The sequence below is a fragment of the Prinia subflava genome, chromosome 12 (genome assembly GCF_021018805.1).
Source record: "Prinia subflava isolate CZ2003 ecotype Zambia chromosome 12, Cam_Psub_1.2, whole genome shotgun sequence".
In the NCBI taxonomy this organism is placed as follows: domain Eukaryota; kingdom Metazoa; phylum Chordata; class Aves; order Passeriformes; family Cisticolidae; genus Prinia; species Prinia subflava.
In genome coordinates this window covers 2,750,604-2,768,651 of record NC_086258.1, presented here as the reverse complement: position 1 = coordinate 2,768,651, position 18,048 = coordinate 2,750,604, and the positions used below count along the sequence as shown (strand labels likewise).

Genomic DNA, 18,048 nt, shown 5'->3' with positions numbered 1-18,048 from the left:
ACCTACCCTGAAATGGATCTGGCCCTGTAAAAGCAGAGAGCGGTCCTTGTCCCCAAGGTTTTACAGTCTAAATGAAAACAAACAGTGAATTAGGGAAGCAAACAGAGGCAGTCACTTTTCTAATGTCTGACAGGAGCGCTGTGGTTTGGCTGGGATTGGAGCACAGGGCCTTTGGTGCTTCACAAAGCTTCACAAAGCTGTGCTGGGTGAGAGCTGGACCTGCCCCAGCCCTGAACCCCTGCCCTGGGCTGAGCCCCAGCCTGGGCAGCAGGGGAGGGGATTCTGCCCCTCTGCCCCTGTGCTCAGCTGAGACCCCACCTGCAGAGCTGCCCCAGCCCTGGGCCCAGCACTGCAAGGACCTGGAGCTGCTGCAGAGACCCAGAGGAGGCACAGGGGGATCAGGGGGATGGAGCAGCTCTGCTGGGAGGAAAGGCTGGGAGAGCTGGGAGTGTTCACCTGGACAGGAGAAGCTTTGGGGTGACCTCAGTGTGGCCTTGAAGGGCCTGAAGGAGCTCCAGGAAAGATGGAGAGAGACAACTGACAAGGGCCTGGAGTGCCAGGACACAGAGAAGGGTTTCAAACTCCCAGAGGATGGGGTTAGATGGGATATTGGGATGGAATTCTCCCCTGGGAGGGTGGGAGGCCCTGGCACAGGGTGCCCAGAGCAGCTGTGGCTGCCCCTGGATCCCTGGCAGTGCCCAAGGCCAGGCTGGACATTGGGGCTGGAGCAGCCTGGGACAGTGGGAGGTGTCCCTGCCATGGCAGGGAGTGGAACTAGGGGACCTTTAAGATCCCTTCCAACCCAAACCATTCTAGGATTGTCTCTTATCTCCCTAAACCATCCTGCTTTTCACTATTTCTTGCTTACTCTTTCATATTTTCTCTTTCCCTGGTCCCTTCACTCTCTGCTCTGCTGGCAAGGATCCCGTCCTTGCCGCTGGCAGCCTCAGTCAGCCTCGATGACCAAACCACATATTCTGCTCAGAGCATGACTTGTAGCTCTCCAGGGTATCAAGAGCTGCACCCACCTATTGCAATAGGAAGACTTTTTGCAGTGTCACTGAAGTGAGAACAGCTCGCTGAATTTTTATAAGGAAAAGGGGTGTTACAGACAGCCTGGGACATGAGAAAATTGTTTTGTTTCTTTGATCTTATTTTTTAAAAACCCAAATCTGAAATGCTTTTCATGGGAGATGGGTGGAACCAAACCTATCTCACTAAAAAAACAAAAAAAAAAAGTTGAAGTTTCCAGACTGTTTCTCTACCCAGGGAAAAAGGAGAAGTCCCTGCACATCACTGTGTGTGCACATATACATCGAAGAAAGTTTCTGTTTTAATGAGAACTTTCCTGGGGATAAAAAAAAATCCGACTTCAACAGTCTGGGCAAATCTAAATGACAACATCTCCATGCCAAGCACTTCCTAAATGAGTGGATTTCCTTGGGGAGGATGGGCTGCTGCAGAGTGGCAGAGAGCAAGGCAGGAGCTTTCCTGGGATACAGGAACCCCTTCCAGATGGACATCAGAGCTCATTCCTCCTGGTTGTGCTGCTGCTCAGCTGCAGAGGATCCCCACAGGCTGCAGAGGATCCCCACAGGCTGCAGAGGATCCCCACAGGCTGCAACCCCTCTCTGCCAGGGATGGCAGCTGCCAGTCAAGTAGGGCTGATGTGGGAATACACAAAGAGAATCAAACAGACTTGATTAGCATGGCTGGTGTGATGACCAAGATGCCATGGCAGGAACAAACAGAACTCTGAAGATCACAGAAAATGGGATTAAACATGCTTACTGGAAAAGATTCAGTCAACTTCTGCAAGCAAAGAGTTGTAAAATGTATGAGCTGTCTGTGTGATATTTAACCTGAGTATTGTAGTAGAAATTATGAACCTGTCTGAAATAGTAAATAAGCTTTTGGGAAACCTGAATGAACTCGAATTCTGATCACCGAATCAATCTTCCCGTGTCTCAATCAATTGCCAATAGACTGACATCCTTTTCCCCCCAAATACTGTAAAATCACACTTTTCCAAGCAGCAATTACACACTGCTGTGATTTTTGGTCATTGAGGCTGACTGAGGCTGGCAGCAGCAAGGACGGGACCCTTGCAAGCAGAGCAAAGAGTGAAGAGCCCAGCACGATGTGAGCAATGTGAACAGCACAATGTTCCATGGGATTTGTAATTAAGATGATTTTGGAGAAGATGAGCCCCAGAACAGACAAACTCCCGATTTGGGGTCTAAGCCCCGATGGTTTGGTGCAAAAGGTGCACATTGAGCAACGGGCAGCTCCTGTGAATTCTGCTAAAATGCGGGGATGAAGCAACAATTCAGAGAACCGGACCCACATCTTTGGGGTCACTCGCTTCCTGCCGTCTCACCTTCCCCAAAAAACCTCTTCCCCTTTCTCTGGGAAAGAAGAAACTGCCGGGCTGCCCCTGCTTCTCACTTTCACTCCCATGGGTTTCGCGTTCCCTCTGCCAGCAGGAAAAGCCTGCGGAGCTCCGGCAGCGGGGCCGGTGCTGGTCCCGCCCAGCGGGACTTTCCCGGTTTCCTTGTCCTGGCTGGGGGGAGGCAGGAGCGGGCAGCGCGGGGAGCGCGGCGCTCCTGCCGGGGCTGGTTTCTATTGTAGGCGGTGCATTCCTCGGGAGGGAGGGAGGGATGCGTGCGCGCCGGTGCCTTCCCACACTCGGCACAGCTCTTATTTAATGGGGGTCTCCATGCAGGGCAGGCGCCACAAGAGGTTGGTCGGTGCCCGGCTCCCCGGCAGGACGAGCCCGGCGCTGCTGCCATGGAGCCAGCGGAGGAGATGAGCCCGGAGGCCGGCGGCGGGCACGGCCCGGGGATGCGGCTCCGCCAGGATCTGCGGAGGATCCGCTGCGCGCTGCTGCTGTGCCTGCTGGCCGTGCTGCTGCTGATGCTGCCCATCGCGTACCTGCTGCTCGGCAGCCTGCGGGCGCCCGGCTCCTGCGGCGGCCAGGTAAGGAGCGCACCTGAGCGCGGTCCCGCCGCGCCCGGACCGAGCCCTCGGGAGTTCTTGTGGTGCTCTCGGTGAATTTCTCGCGTTCGAGGGCACGCGTGAGACTCGCTGTCGCATCCCTTCTTGCTCACCCCGAGGATAAATCTGATTATTGCTCGTTCTTTTTGGCTAACGGTTCCTTACTTTCTGAGTCACGAGGAGAGTACATGACTTTAAAACTTTTATTCCTCTGCTGCAGGGAATGCTTAAAAAAATATCAGTGATTGGTGGAAATCAGTGTCTGCAGTGATTTCTGCCAGATTTCAGACACTATGACTCTTTTTCCTCTCTTCTTTTGGGTTAAATCTGCGGCTTTTCCTCGCAGTGTCTGATTTCAGGAAGATCTGTGATGTCACTGGGTCAGCCACCCGTCACTGGGCTGACAGCTACTCTGGTGGACTATTAATTATTATTAATGATTGTTTATTATTAATAATGATTATTAATTATTCTTATTAATATGAACTTCTGCAGAGATCTGATTCGAGACAGTTAAGCCAGTCTGACCCTAAACTTCGCCTCCTGTTTTTAATTCCCCATTAAAACTTTCTCTCAGTCCAGGGCTCTTCTCAGCTCCCCTCCTTTGCCAGACAGCTGCACTCACTTTGCTGCCAGCCGTGCAAATTCGTGCTGTGCTGCTTCCAGCCCTCTTCCACACTGCTCCATTCCTCCTGCGAGTGCCTGTGCCCGCGGGAGGCTGAGTTCAGGAATGCCCCATGCTCTAGGTCTGCTGAACCAAACTTTGAATTTTTCAGCTTCAGGACTGAAATTGCCCCGTTAATCAGCGAGCTGGTGGTGAGGAAGGGCCCGAGAGAGGGGGGTTGGCTTTCCCTCGAGGGCAGGTTTGTCACCTGGCTCAGGTGTAGCCCGGGATGTCTGGGGAGGGTGAGGGCTGTGCTGGGGTCTCCCAGGGGCTTGGTGTGACCCCAAGGCTGCATTGCCCCAGTGATGCCGAGCTCAGGCTGCAGCATCCTCTGTCCTACCTGGTTCTAACCTGGTGCAGCCCCTGGGGCTGTTAAATCTGGCAGCTCCTTGGGTGTGTGAGCTGTGATGCTGCCCTGACCCTGTCACTGCCAGCTGTGGAACCCAGGCTGCCCCACCTGCAGGTGCCAGAGCACTGCTTTCTTCAGGGGCTGGGCACGTCCTGGGAGGATTTGGGGGGCTTCAGTTCCAGAAGTGTGGAATGATGGCAGAGCAGAGGCTGAACGTGGAGGAGCATGAGAAGCTGAGACTCAAGACTGGGGGTGAAAGACACGAGGTGCTTTGGGCACTCTCTGCTGCTGCTCTGGGTTCGTGTGTGTTCCACGAGAGCAGAATGGTTCAGTCTCAAAACAGCCTTGGAGAGTAGAGGAAGGATAATAAAATATTAACTTGTTTAATCAATCCAGTGAGTTCCTGGCTCGTGATGCTACTGGCAGGGTTAGCAGATCAAAGTATTTTTATGAGTGGGTTTGGCTCCTGGAGAGGAAAAGCGCGGTGCAAACGCTCGGAATTGCAGCATTCCCAGGCACCTGCTCCTAATTAGCAACACGTAATTTCCCACAATGATGTCATGGGTGATCAGAGGAGTGACAACCTCTGTGAGTCCCGGACAGAAAGACAAAAGTCATCGGAGCTGGCTGGGTGCCGGGGGTGCCGTGGGAGTGGCTGCACCTCAGCCTGCCCTGCCTGTTCCCTGTTTTCCATTCACTCTGCTGCTCTCCATGCCCGTCGGTGTTGTCCAGTGGATGTGGCTGGCCCTGGGTTCCCCAAGGAGCCACATCCCCCAGGAGCCTGCAGGTTCAGGGTGGTTCAATCCCTGGGAATATTTCTGGGCATTAAAGCTCTCAGGAAAATGTTTTTTTTTTTTCCATTTCCTTCGGCATCGGAAGTTTGCTAAATGACTCTGTCCTCATGTGCCCCACTGACAGCTGAGATCAGGAGCTTTGGGACAGCCACGTGTGGCAGAGCTCTCTGGGACACTGCTTTTGGGGTGTGGGTGCCCTGGGCTCAGTGGGCAGCCCCGAGTTTGCCCCAGATGAGTATTGCCTTCCTGACCCTTGCCCCCACGGGAGGAGTCGTCTGGTTGCCTCACAGAGCTCTTCCCACACGTAATTGTCACCTTCTAGTGCTCTGGGGACTGTCCTGGGAGGAGGGAGGGGCTCGGCAGGTGAGCAGCAGATGGAGTAAATTCCTGAGTCCTTCCTGGAGCAAGGAGGAGAAGGGAAGCCCAGGGAGATTTGTGCAACAGGGGTGTGTCCCTGGGCACGCTGCCCCAGGGTGAGGTGCTTTGGTCATCCCTTCCTGCTCCTGGTGTCACCTGGTGCCTCTGACAGGATGCAAAGTCACCTTTTCAGCTGGAAATGTCCTTTTCAGGAAAAAGCAGGGCATGTCATGACAGCAACATGTGTGGGCCAGCAGTGCTCTCTCTGTGTCATGGTACGATGCATCTGGAGTGAATAATTCCAGTCTGGTCATGGTTTTCCCTGGACACCTTCCAGGCTCCCCCCACTGCTCCTTTGGGAAAGAAAAATCACTTTCTTTTATGCTTCAGTCCAGAGTGAGGAGAGGAAATAGAGTTTATCAAACCATAGCACGTGGCTTGTGTTACTAGCAGGAAATCCACATCAAGGCTGTAGTGGAGCCCTGCCAGAGGAGGGGTCATCCCTCCTCAAAGGGAAGCCAAGTTTCAGTCTGAGTTCCCAAAGCCACCAATGGCACAGGAGAGCAGCTCTGGCTGCCTCAGCACTCCACTCAGCACAGCATCAAGTCCTCTGGCCTGCAGAAGCTGCTGCTTGAGTTTATTTTTCAGGGTGTCCTTGGCATGTCAGGGCCACAAGCAGCATAAAGAGGAATCCCAAACCCTGCCCCAAGGGCTGGACGTGCACTGTGTGCCAAGGCTGTGCCCTGTCAGCAGTGGGGAAGGGACCTGCTGCAGAGCAGGAGGAGCTGGAAAATGCCAGAGACTCCACCTGGATCCTGCCAGAAAGCTGGAGAGGTCTGCCCTCATGGCCTGCCCATAAGGGAAGGAGAACCTCAAAGGGATTCCTGATCCTTGGGGAAGGAGAGAGGCCTGGGGAGGGGCAGCAAGGACACCTGGATGGGCTCAGGTGTTGGGATTCCCCTTCCAAAGCCAGCATCAGTTAAATCCCTGCCTGGCCACTGCTGCTGGATGCAGATGTGGGCACATGCCTTGGGCACAGGCTTCCACCGGGCAGCAAAATGTTCTGATTGAAGGCAGTTTTTATTGGCACAGACCAGTTCCTACCCAAAATTCCCAGCCCAGGCCATGCAGCATCTCTGGAGTTAGAAAACTTGGGGTTTATGTACTGCAGATGGCCTGGGGAGATCCTCCCTGTGAAATAGTGCTGAAAATGGAGTGGATGCAGGAGCTGGGGGTATTTTGCTTCTCAGTCCCTCTGCCTGCAGTGCCAGCTGCTCTTCCCATGCCATTGGATATCAGCCCCCTTTTTAGGGTTTATCAATGTCTGGATAGAAATGCTCTGGGGCTTTTGGACGTTTGGGGTCCCAGAAGCATCCAGAAGTGTTCTGTACACAGCAATCCCCAGGGCAATTAGAGCTGCCTGCCCAAATATCTGTGAGTCAGCTCACGGTGGGATATTCAGCATCAACTCAGTGCTTGGGCTCTGCATGGTAACCAAAGGGAAAATCGAGGCTGTGAACTTCTGAGAGTCACAGCTGAGCAAGAAAGGGAAAAGAGAGCAAAGCAGTGATTGTGTGAATGTTCTCTCTATTGTCTGTGCTGCTCAGTGCTCCCTCCCCATCAATGCACAACATCTGTGCCTGTTCAGGACAAGTATTACTGACACCTGGCCACTATGCACCGTTGTCTACTGCTAAAACATTTCCTGTAGGGGATTTATATTTATTTTTACACCCTTACAAGATAGCACAATTAGGGGAAAAAAAAGAACAGCCATACCTTTGCCAAGCAATGGAGTAATTTCACACCTTGCTCTGTCCCCCTGCTCTATCTGCACTGTCCTTCAGCATCTCTGAATGCAGCTCCTGCACATGGAGGTTCCAGCTGGGTTTATTAGGAAACAAGCAAATTTAGGTTTAAACAAAACCTTTTTGTTATCTTTTGTGAAGAAGCAGAATTCTTCTTGCTCTCCTTCCCATTTTCCTGCCACCTCTGTTTGGATTGCAACATCCAAGTTTATACAAGTTAGGCTTTGAGGATGTAAACAGTTCCACAGAAGTTCCACTCCTAAATGTAGGTTTGGGATTGAGTTTTTCACTGGCTGCAGAATCCTTAGAGAATGGGATCACTAATGACAATTAGTCACTTGGGAAATACGCAGGAAATGTCACACAAGGGATGTGTAAATATACTCCTAGGTAAATACACCTGGCTGAAGGCAAGGGAAGTGTGAGGGAAATCCTGAATTCTGACCTTGTGCTTCCCCCCAGGGCAGGGACAGAGTCACCTGGCCATGGCTGAGCACCTTGGTTAGTCACCACAGAAAGCAGGACTTTGAAAGTCCTTGCACAGAACAAAAGGGTCAGAAATCTCCTGGAGAGCACAGCACCCACTTTCCCTCAGCCCCATGCTGGAATTTCACACCACTTTCTGCCAGGGGGCTGCTGGGGCTGGGCCACACATTTCTGTACAGGTGGGCAAGGGAGTAAAAAACCAAAAAAAACAAAAGGAGAATTTTCCCTGCGGTTTTCCTTCTCCATTTTTTTTCCAACACACTGAAGCAACTATGTTAGAAATTACCGTTTTCTGCAGGAGCACACGGATGTTTATTTCCAGTAAAACATTAAACTGTCTTTGGGTTTACTGGAGCAGTCAGCAGTCCCCAGCCCCAGGCAGGCTGACTGTCCTTCCACAAATATTCCCCTTCCCCAACCAATATAAATTATCTATTTTCTGCTTCTCCTGCAGTGTTCGAAGCTGTGTGAGACACAGCCAGCAGGAAACAGCTTCAGCATCTACATATTAAAATTGCTTCAGCCTTTTATTGGGCAAAGTGCCTCAAATCCTTCGCTACAAGCTGATCAGGGGCAGTTTTTATTTCGTTTATTCAGTTTATTCAGTGTGGTTTTAGTGGCTCCTCATAAAACACACCATGCCAGCCCTGTGTGTCCCTGACAGATGTTCTGGGATGGGGGTTCCTGACATCCCTGAGGGTCAGTCCTGAGGGTCAGTCCTGAGGGTCAGTCCTGATGGTCAGTCCTGGGGGTCAGTCCTGGGGGTCAGTCCTGGGGGTCAGCCCTGAGGGTCAGTCCTGAGGGTCAGTCCTGAGGGTCAGTCCTGAGGGTCAGTCCTGGGGGTCAGCCCTGAGGGTCAGCACAATCCAGGCTGCTCCAAAGGCTGATCCTCACAGCCCCATGAGGCCGGATGCAGAGGCAGCATCCTGCAGCATCCCACAGCACCCCACTGGATCCCATTGCATTCCAGAGCATCCCATTGCATCCCACTGCATCCCACGGCCTCCTGCTGCATCCCACAGCACCCCACAGCACCCCGCACCATCCCACACCACGCCACACCATCCCACACCACCCCACACCACCCCACACCACCCCACAGCCCCCTCCCTGCGGAGCTGCCTGGGGCGCTCTGCACAGAGCCCCGGCCGTGCCCCGGTGACTCAGGAGGTGACTCAGGGCAGGTGTGTGACAGGCACAGTCCCTCTGTGACCCGGGGCCGTGCCCTGCCCGAGGGGAACGGCTCCAGATGGAATTGCAGAGGAGAGGAAGGCTGAGCCTTCCCCAGTGTGGGCTCCGAGCAGCAGAGCTCACCCCCAGCCGCTCTTTCAGATTTGCTCAGCTCCTGTCTCCCCAGGACATCACCCAAAATTCCTGACAGACCTAAGGAACAGGCTTAGTCTGGAATAGGAGGGCTGCAGGACACAAGGCAGGTGGGGCTGATCCACCTCAGTCTCTTTTCTGCTGTTTTGGGGGAGCCTTTGCTCCTGTGAAGGCTCAGGAGAATCTCTCACCTTGCTCTGCTTGCTCTGCACGGGTTCAGGGCCAGCAGAGGCTCCAGCAGTGCTGAACAGTCACCATCCCCTGGCTGAGCCACACTGGCCACTCTGCTACTGCTCCCCCAATCATGCCAGGGGCTTGTCCAGCCTCAGATTTTCACAAACCTCCCCCAGGGGCCTGGAACCCTTTCAGAGATGAAGGCACTTCTAAGGCAACAGCAGAAACGTCTTGCAGCGAAGCAAAGACTCACCCTTTTGCCAAAATGCTCCATCTGAATTCACTGATATTAGTGCAGCTATTCCATGTTCTGGAATAATCCATGCAGGACCCTCTGAGCTGACTGTCACTCTCCCCTGCAGGTCGCAGAGGAGAAGGGCTCTCACTTTCTGAAGCAACGAGCAGTAGCTGCAGGTGAGTGTGCCTCCCTTTCCCCTGGGGTGCTGCAATCCCAGCACACACCTCCCACTGCCCTCTGCCCTCACCACCCCAACCCCTGCCCAGACAAACCAGCCAGGGCACACCTGGGGGAGAGGATGCAGGGAGGGGCCCAGGGTGAAATGGGAGCATTTCTAACCCCGGGCTGTGAAAGCTGTGCAGGCACAGGCTTCCCCCACAGCCCTGCAGGGTCAGTGGGACTCCCTGAACAAGCACAAGGAGGGATTTGGAGCCTGTGCTCCTCACACTTTGCCCTCCAGCAGCTCAGGGCACGGCCACAATGTGCCCTGTTGATACTGCAGCAGGTCTGACAAACTCCCTTGTTTACATTTTATAACCTTGGGTGTGTTAATAAGAAATCAAAGGAAATAATTCCTGACTGTGTTAATAAGAGATCAAAGCAAATAATTCCCGACTCAGACCTCTGCAGGAAGGGAGAGGGCCTGCACTCATGGGCATCAGTCAGCACTCAAGTTCTGTTGACTTAGGAAAGGTTCTTCCCCCAGAGGTGCTGGCACTGCCCAGGCTCCCCAGGGAATGGGCACGGCCCCGAGGCTGCCACAGCTCCAGGAGCCTTTGGACAGCGCTGCCAGGGATGCCCAGGGTGGGGTTGGTGGGGTCTGTGCAAGGACAGGGGGTGGATCATCTTGGTGGGTCCCTCCCAGCTCAGGATATTCTGTAATTTTCTTATTGAACAGCAGCAAACATCCTCACACCGTTTTTTTTTCCCTTTTCCCTCAGTTACGGACAAACTTTCCAGTGCAGAGAAGCCACGGGCTCACCTGACAGGTAATTCTTGTTCAGAACTAAAGCAGATGTTGTGGTTCAGTAACCTTGGTCCCTGTGGGTGTGACAGGAGCAGGTGGTGCAGGGAACAGGGGGGACACAACAATCAGCTCTGCCTTGTTGAGCACAGCAGACTGAGTGGTGTGTGTGGGAAAGGGCCCACGAAGGAGACAGCTGACACAAATGTCACCACCTTCCCAATTGCTGCTGTCCCTGAATGACCAGCTTCTGTAACTGAACTGAAATTGGTGTCTGATGCCTCAGTGATCTGCTGAATCCTCCAGAAAAGGCAGGGGAAGGAGCTCAATGAGTCCTTGTGGAGCAGTGAATTGGCAAGAATTAACAAATTTTGGAGCAAAATCAGGTCAAATCAGGCCGGTTTTATTTTATTTTTCTGCAAGGCCTGACTCAGACCACACACACCATACTCCCATAAATTCTCCCCCCTGTTTCCAGTGGGATAATCTCTGACACATTTCAGAGCAAGCAGGGAAAGGGTAACGCCAAGCTGAGCCCTCCAAGCCTTTGTGTTGTGGTAGGAAGGTGGCATCACAAAATCCTGTCACAGATGGGCTGCCAGGGCTTTCTAAATAGTTATCCTGCCTTTCCAAGAGGTCTCCATGCCTTTCCAAAGAGCTTCCAGGCCTTTTCAAAGAGTTATCCTGTCTCTCCAAGAGGTCTCCATGCCTTTTCAAAGAGTTTCCGTGCCTTCCAAGAGGTTTCCATGCCTTTCCAAAGAGCTTCCAGGACTTTCCAAAGAGTTATCCTGCCTCTCCAAGAGGTCTCCATGCCTTTTCAGAGTTTCCATGCCTCTCCAAGAGGTTTCTATGCCTTTCCAAAGCATTATTCTGCCTTTCCAAGAGGTTTCCATGCCTTTCCAAGGGGCTGCCAGCATCTCCAAGGCCCCCATCTCACCACCTCACCCTTGAAGGTGTCACCACACCAAGGACACATCCCCCATCCTGGCCAGCTCCACGTGGAGAATTTAGGTATTCCCAGTGCAAAGTTCCTGTCCTGCTCCAGTGTGGATGGAGGGAGTGCCAAAGGGCTGATGCCATTTCCTCCTCTCCAAAGTCCAGCTCACTGCTTCCCCATCCCCCCGAGTGCTGTCCCGGGGTGCACTTTGTGACTTGGGGAATGCAGGAAGTGCTGGAATGCTGCTCACAACCCCTCCTGCAGGGTTCAACCCAAACCCACCTCCAGGCTTCCATCCATCTTCAGCTCAGGGCTGATGTACTTCCCAGCAGAGTTTGCTTTCCTTAATCCTCAAGCTCCTTCCTGATGCCCATCTGTGGTGCCTTTCCCTTTGGCACGGGGGTTTCTGGAGCTCCAAAACTGACCTGTCCTTGTCCACAACCACATCCTGGCTCAAGTGCAAGTTTGAAAGAGCAAGAGGACCATGTCTGCTCCTGTAAGGTTTTGTTTCTTCGAGTCCCCCATGGCAGAGAGATCCAGAGGCTCCAGTGACTTAGAGGAGCAGCCAAAGCTCTGCTCTGCTGCTGGGAACTCCCCTGGGTTGCACAAAAGCCCAGCTGCCACAGGGAAACACCCAACAGTTTTCTCCAAATCTCCTCAGCCCCCATATTTACAAAAATCCCTTTGCCATCATTGCCAGGCAGCCTCCCTGGGACTGTGCCCATCCTCTCTGGCATTCCACTGAGGGCCAGTCACTGCTGGCCATAGAAAGGAGCAAGAAAAGGAGAAAGTTAAAGGAATTTCCCCTCTCCTTTCTGTGCTATGCAATGTAGTCATCAAGGAACCCAGTACCTGTGGATCACCTTTTACTCTTTTTTAGCCTGAACATATTCCTGGTGCTTCTCCCAGTGGCAATGAGTTTCCCAGTTTAACAGCACTTTGCAGGCAGAAAATATTTCCTGTTATATCCAACTCTGTGCATAAGAATTTCTTGGGTTCTGCCCTGGTTTCCTCTTCTCAGAAACCAGATTTGTGCACAGAAAGTGTAGAAGGAATAATTATTCTCCTGATCTTTGTTACATTACCCCATCTCAGGTGCCTTTTCAATGTGAAGGTGGCAGACTACAAATCCTAAATTGTAGGAAATCTCTTCCACACCTCTATCCTGTCTTTTTCTAGTTTTAGGCACATCTATTGTGAAGGTGAGAGCGGAGGAGTGAGAGGAATGAGAATTAGATAGCGTTCTTTGGGAATGCAAAGAACTGATTAATTGGCAGTAGCAGAATAGCTCCATGTTTTGGTGTCTGTTCCTTTATGATAAATCTTCCAGTTGCTCTTGGCCTTTTTAACTCACACTGAGAATTTCTATTAATCCAAACTGGAACTGAGACCTCCCCTCCCTGATGACTTTGCCTACTGAGATGTGCCAGTACCCAGCTCAGAGTTCTCTCCAAGCCCTTTTTCTCATGTGCATTAATGTTTGTTTGGGGCTTCTCCTTGCCTTGCCATCATCCCGTCCCCACTTCTCTGGATGGATTTGGGGTCAGGATTCAGGGCAGTGCCTGCTCCTTCCTGTCACCAGCCTGTGGCACAGTGGGTGACCAATGCTGCAGGACCTGGCTCATGCTCCTCGTGCTGCAGTGCTCCCAAACCCACCTCTAAATCTGGGCACAGCATCATTTCTGCTTCCAAATTACCTTTATTAAATCTCCAGGGCTTGAACTCGAGCACCAGAGACCCTGCAGACACAGGAGCTTGCACCACAAGGGCTTCACCACAGGCTCCAATCTCTGGCTGAGAGTCAGAGTTCAGGATTAGTCTCTCCCACGGGTGCTAAGAACTGCAGAAACCCCACAAATTCAGCATAAAATATATCCCAAATACGACAGGCAGCAAGGGACTGAACCAAAAGGGATTTGGGGACAGGAGAATGAAGAGATGCCAGAAATTTGTAGTGTGCAAGAAAATAGAAAGACTTGTAGCAATGAAACCCTTATTAAAAGCAGATTTTAATTCCTTCAAGAATTAGCATCATAGGTACATGTGCAGGAAGTAGATCTCCAGAATTCAGGAAATAAATAAATAAATGGCAAGTACAAAGTACAGCTGCTGCTAGAAAAGGAGCTGTGCTGTATTAAAAAGCACTTGAACGTTCATTTTATTCTCCTGACTGTTACTGAAAGTGTGAGGAAAAGTAGTTAACTTGAAAATAGAGAGCATCAATAGAGGGAGATTCATCCTAAGAGGGAGGTTAAAGCTGTGAAACCTATCTAATTCTAGAAATTAGGAAGTCATGTAGTTCATTTGAGATCTTACTATATTCCACAACTAATAAAACATATTTTATAACTAGTATAAGAATTCATTGTGGAATTGAGTGTCATTGACATTTTAAATGCATCATTCCACAAGAAAAGAATATTTCCCAGGCAGCTCCTCTTCAAGTTTCCCCCAAAATTCCAGAGGTGGAATAGAGCCCAGGACATTTTCTGGAAGTATTCTGATCTTCCCTCATCCCTCCCACCTCAAACCAGATTTCCTCTGCTCTCTGAGATGTGTTGCTCCAGGCTCTTGCAAACCCCAGAGTGATCCAAAGCCAGCTGAGCTTTTCCCAGGATTCAGACCAGTCCTGAGGTGATGCAGATGGAGGCAGACCAGGAGCACTTTCACTTTCCTTTATTCCCCTCTCTCTGTCAAAGCTCCATTCTCTTTCTCCTTCTAATGCTTCTATAATTTAGCTTTCCTTGCTGCCACAATCCCTGTCTGTCTTCCCCTTCCCAGAAATGCTTTCCTCATCCACTTTGCCTCCTGGGAAAGATCAAAAAGATTTGATACTTCAGCAGCACTAAAAAAAAAAGGCCATTATTTTGTTGTGGTACTCAGAGAATATAAAAGGGATTTCACTCCTAACACCTTCCTGTCTCCTCATGGATTATTTATTGTTGGAAAAGAGGGAAACAGATGGCACTGGGACATGAGCACGTTCCTTTTTCTGAGCCTCATTTCACCCAGGATAGACCAAATGGTTATTGCCAAGTGAATTCCAAAGCTTTCCCTCACCTGCATTCCTTTTGCCACCCTCCCCATGCACACACCCCCCCCTTCCCCAAGTACTGAACAAAAATCAGCGTTAAACAGTAACACAAGCTCATTGAAAAGGTCTCAGTTCCTGGAACTCTGTTCCCTTGATCTTTTGTAAGCATTCATCATTCATTTCCAGGTTCATTTTAATACCTGAGATAATCTTCATGGTTTTTATCCTCTTCTTGCCACTGCTTCTGTTTCAGCACAGCAATTCCATGTGGCAGTCAGTTAAAAGTGGAGACAGCCCTTGCTTCCCTGCAGAGAAGGGCTGAGGTTGATTGTCCTGCCTGTTGTGGGGGAGAAATCAAAGTGGTGAAGGAGAGGTGAAGGCAGCAGGGCAGCAATTCCCTAATTTTTCCCCTGCAGCCTGGGAAGCATCCTCAGCTTGGATCAGACTGATGCTGGGGTCAGGACTGGAGCTCTGCTTGTTACCAGCTCACCACAAGCTTGGGAAAAAAATGTCTGGAGGAATGTTGATGTAGTATTTTGTTCCAGTAGTAGTATTAGTATATTTAGTAGAAGTAGTATTAGTATATATTGTTCCAGTTGATGTAGTATTTTGTTCCAGAAAAGCATTAAAGAAAGAAAAAAGACAAAGAGAGGGATAAAAATGGTTTAAAATATAATGTGTTACTTTGGAATTGGACCTCTTGAAGCACAGTGGGGTCTTTGGGGTTTTTTGCTAAAATCCAGTGACCCTGGTGAACCAAAAGCAATTCTACAAAAGATGTCCTTGAGAGCACTCAGGAGGAGAAGCTGGAGACAAGGGCTGAGAAACCCCAACGCCCTCAGGAAGAGGCTTGGCAGGGAGAGAGGCCCAAGTGTCTCAGTGCTTGGTGACACATCGTGGTCACCAGTGTGGACAGTTTGCAGGGTCAGCAGTGTCTTTCTAAGAAACAGGATTGCAACCCACCCCTGCTGAAGGTGAAGAAGGTTTAGAATTTCCTCTTCCTGTCCCCAGCCCTTAGGTACAAGCATGGCACAAGTATCACAGTGCTGGTGTCACCTTAAGGACGAGGTTTTCTCTCTGGAAATGGGTGAGATGGGAAGGTGAAGCCTTCTCCATTGCTTCCCAGTGCCAGCAGACTCAGCCTTGAGGAAGGACAGCTCATCCTTTGGGGTCTGACCCACAGCCAGGACCAAGATCTGGTCACACTGCCAAGATCTCCCTAAAGCACCCTCGGCTTTCAGTCCTGACAGCTCAGACCTGGACTCCCTGTGGGCACCCTGGAAAACACCACTGGACACTCACCCTGCAGCCCATTCAGCTCAGTTTTCAAGCTGTGAAACAAGAACATTTCTGCCCTAGAACTTTGCTCACCCTGTCTGAATTCCTCCCCCTGGGGAGCAGGAGCCCACACCCCTGGTGTTGTGAGAAAGGAGCCGAGTATCAAACAGGCATCAATATGATTAGGTTTGATCTCTCTGTTTATTACTTTTATTCTGCTTTGATCAGGTTACTGAAAGGAAAGCAAGCACAGCTAAACAGTTGGTGATTGGCTAAAAGTACTTATGTATATACATTAAATGATTGTTCATTGGCCCACATTTGTGGCATATAGTTTGCCTTTGTTGTACCTTATGAATAGCATTCTGTTTTCTACATCCATGAGAAGGCCGAACAAGTTGTTACACATCTTCAGCATCCTTTAGGAAGCATCTGTAAGAAGGCACACTAAATTATTACAATTGCTACTTTCTTATTAATTCAAGGCCTACAAGACCAGCACAGGAACAGCACAGACTCTCCTACTGCTCCCTGGTAGCAGGGATTGTTCAAACCCCCTATCAATAATTCATGGCCTTGCTCTTCTGAAAATTCCTCTACACCCTTGAACTCAGGGTCTCTGTATGGAAGCTGGAACAGAGCAATGCATGATACAACCAATATGGTCAAAACACACATTCTCCCCTTTATTCTCAAAATGGCTGGTTTTATACACTGCAAAATAATTTACAGCTGCAGGTGCATTTTTATTGGCATTCAGTGTGAACAAATATGTAAACTATCTCAGTTTAAGGCAGCTACCGTGATTCTACTCTAACTGTCCTATCTAAAGCATGCACACACCTTAACTTAAATTCTAACTGTGCCACAGGTTTATCTACTTCTACACGGGCCCAAATCTGAGGCCCAGTTTGGGATAGCTCAAACTTCATTCCATAACACATCCTGCTCCTGCACACACCCTGGCTGTGGCAAACTCACCCACCCTCCTCTCCCTCTCCCTCTCTCCCCTCTGCAGTGAAGAAGCAGGACCTGGCCAGCTCCGTGGGGAGCCACCTGCCCATCCTGCAGTGGGAGGACAAGCGAGGCCTGGCCTTCACCAAGAACAACCTGAGCTACTCCAGCAACGCCCTGGTGATCCCCGTCTCCGGGGACTACTACGTGTACGCCCAGGTCACCTTCCGCGGGCCCGTGGAGAGCAGCCACAGGGCCAGCTCCGTCACTGAGATCATCACCAAGGTCACCGACAGCTACCCCGAGCCCACCCAGCTGCTGACGGGCACCAAGACCCTCAGCGAGCACGGCAATGGTTGGTTCCAGCCCATTTACCTGGGCGCCGTCGTCTCCTTGGAGGTGGGGGACAAGCTGATGGTCAACGTGAGTGACATCAGGCTGGTGGATTACACCAAGGAGCACAAAACCTTCTTTGGGGCCTTCCTGCTGTAGGGCTCTGGCAGCAGCTGGTGGGGGATCCCTCCAGGGTCATCGCGGGGGACCTCGTTGGGTTTTGGCTTTGTGGGCGCGTTTTGGGGTGAGATCTCTGCTGTTTTCCTTCTTCCTCGCCTTCTTCTTCTTCTCCTTCTTCTTCTTCTTCTGTGCCATCACTCCCCTGCAGCTCGCTAGAGCCTTAGTTTGATGGGTAGAGAAAGATGAAGCTGCAGGTTGAAGTGAAATAACCAAAAAAAGAAACCCCAACAAAAATCAACCAAAAGCTAACTCAAAAAAAAAAGCCTACCCAAAAATAAAAACCCCAAAACAAAACAAAAATAGAACAAAAAAAAAACCCAAAAATAAAAACCCCAAAACAAAACAAGAAAAACCAACCAAAAAAAAAACCCCAAAACCCCAAAAGAAAAAACCCCAAAACAAACAAAAACCCCCCAAAACAAATGAAAAACCCCAAAACAAACAAAACCCCCCACAACCAAAAAACCAAAACAAACAAACAAAGAAAAGCCAAAACAGAAAAATGAAAGTCACATTGGAGAGAAAAAAAATATATTTTTGAAACCAAAAGTTGAAAGTTCTTCAAAACTTTGTAAGCTAAGGAGGAACAGTTCATACCTATGGGTAGGAATTTTCATCTTGAATATTGAGCTAGGCTATGTCACTAATTCCACCTTCAATGTACAATTTCCTCAACTCAACTCAAAAAAAGGAGTTTTGAGCTTTCTCCAGCACTTTCAGTATAGTTTTGCATGACCCTTCTTCAGATTCTCATTTCTAAGAGGTAATTACTTCTCATAATTTCACTAAGAATAGATTTACTCAGTACTTTGCACTAACATAAAGCTCAGGTTAATTAATAACTGCTTAATTAATCCCTTCCAACTTCCCTGTAAAGTAGATTAAAATTGTATCTTGTGCTTTGCAGAAGCTACTTGAGATTTTTGGTTTTTCCAAAAATTTGTTTACAGTTCTCTAAGTCCATATACAGCCTCAAAATATTCTGGAAAAAATCCAAGGAACACACAAAGCACTTTCTGTTTCAGCATGAAGGCTGGTGATCCAACTCCTTTTTAGGGTTCTTCGTGCTCAGAGACCCCCCCAGCAGGGTAAAATCTGGTGAAATCCCCCATTCTTGGCATTTCTGGACAAAATTATTCCCTGTGAAACCCTGAGGCTTTCCATATCTCAGATTTTGT

At 50.1% G+C, this 18,048-nt stretch overlaps 1 protein-coding gene across 1 annotated transcript; it reads left to right on the top strand.

Annotated features, from left to right (window-relative positions):
• The first annotated feature begins 2,443 nt into the window (after positions 1-2,443).
• TNFSF15 (TNF superfamily member 15) lies at positions 2,444-17,092 on the top strand. Its single transcript, XM_063409491.1, has 5 exons — positions 2,444-2,627; positions 2,726-2,979; positions 9,315-9,366; positions 10,132-10,179; positions 16,422-17,092. The coding sequence occupies exons 1-5, from the start codon at positions 2,459-2,461 to the stop codon at positions 16,847-16,849; spliced, it is 951 nt and encodes a 316-aa protein (XP_063265561.1). The 5' UTR covers positions 2,444-2,458; the 3' UTR covers positions 16,850-17,092.
• Positions 17,093-18,048: the final 956 nt, after the last annotated feature.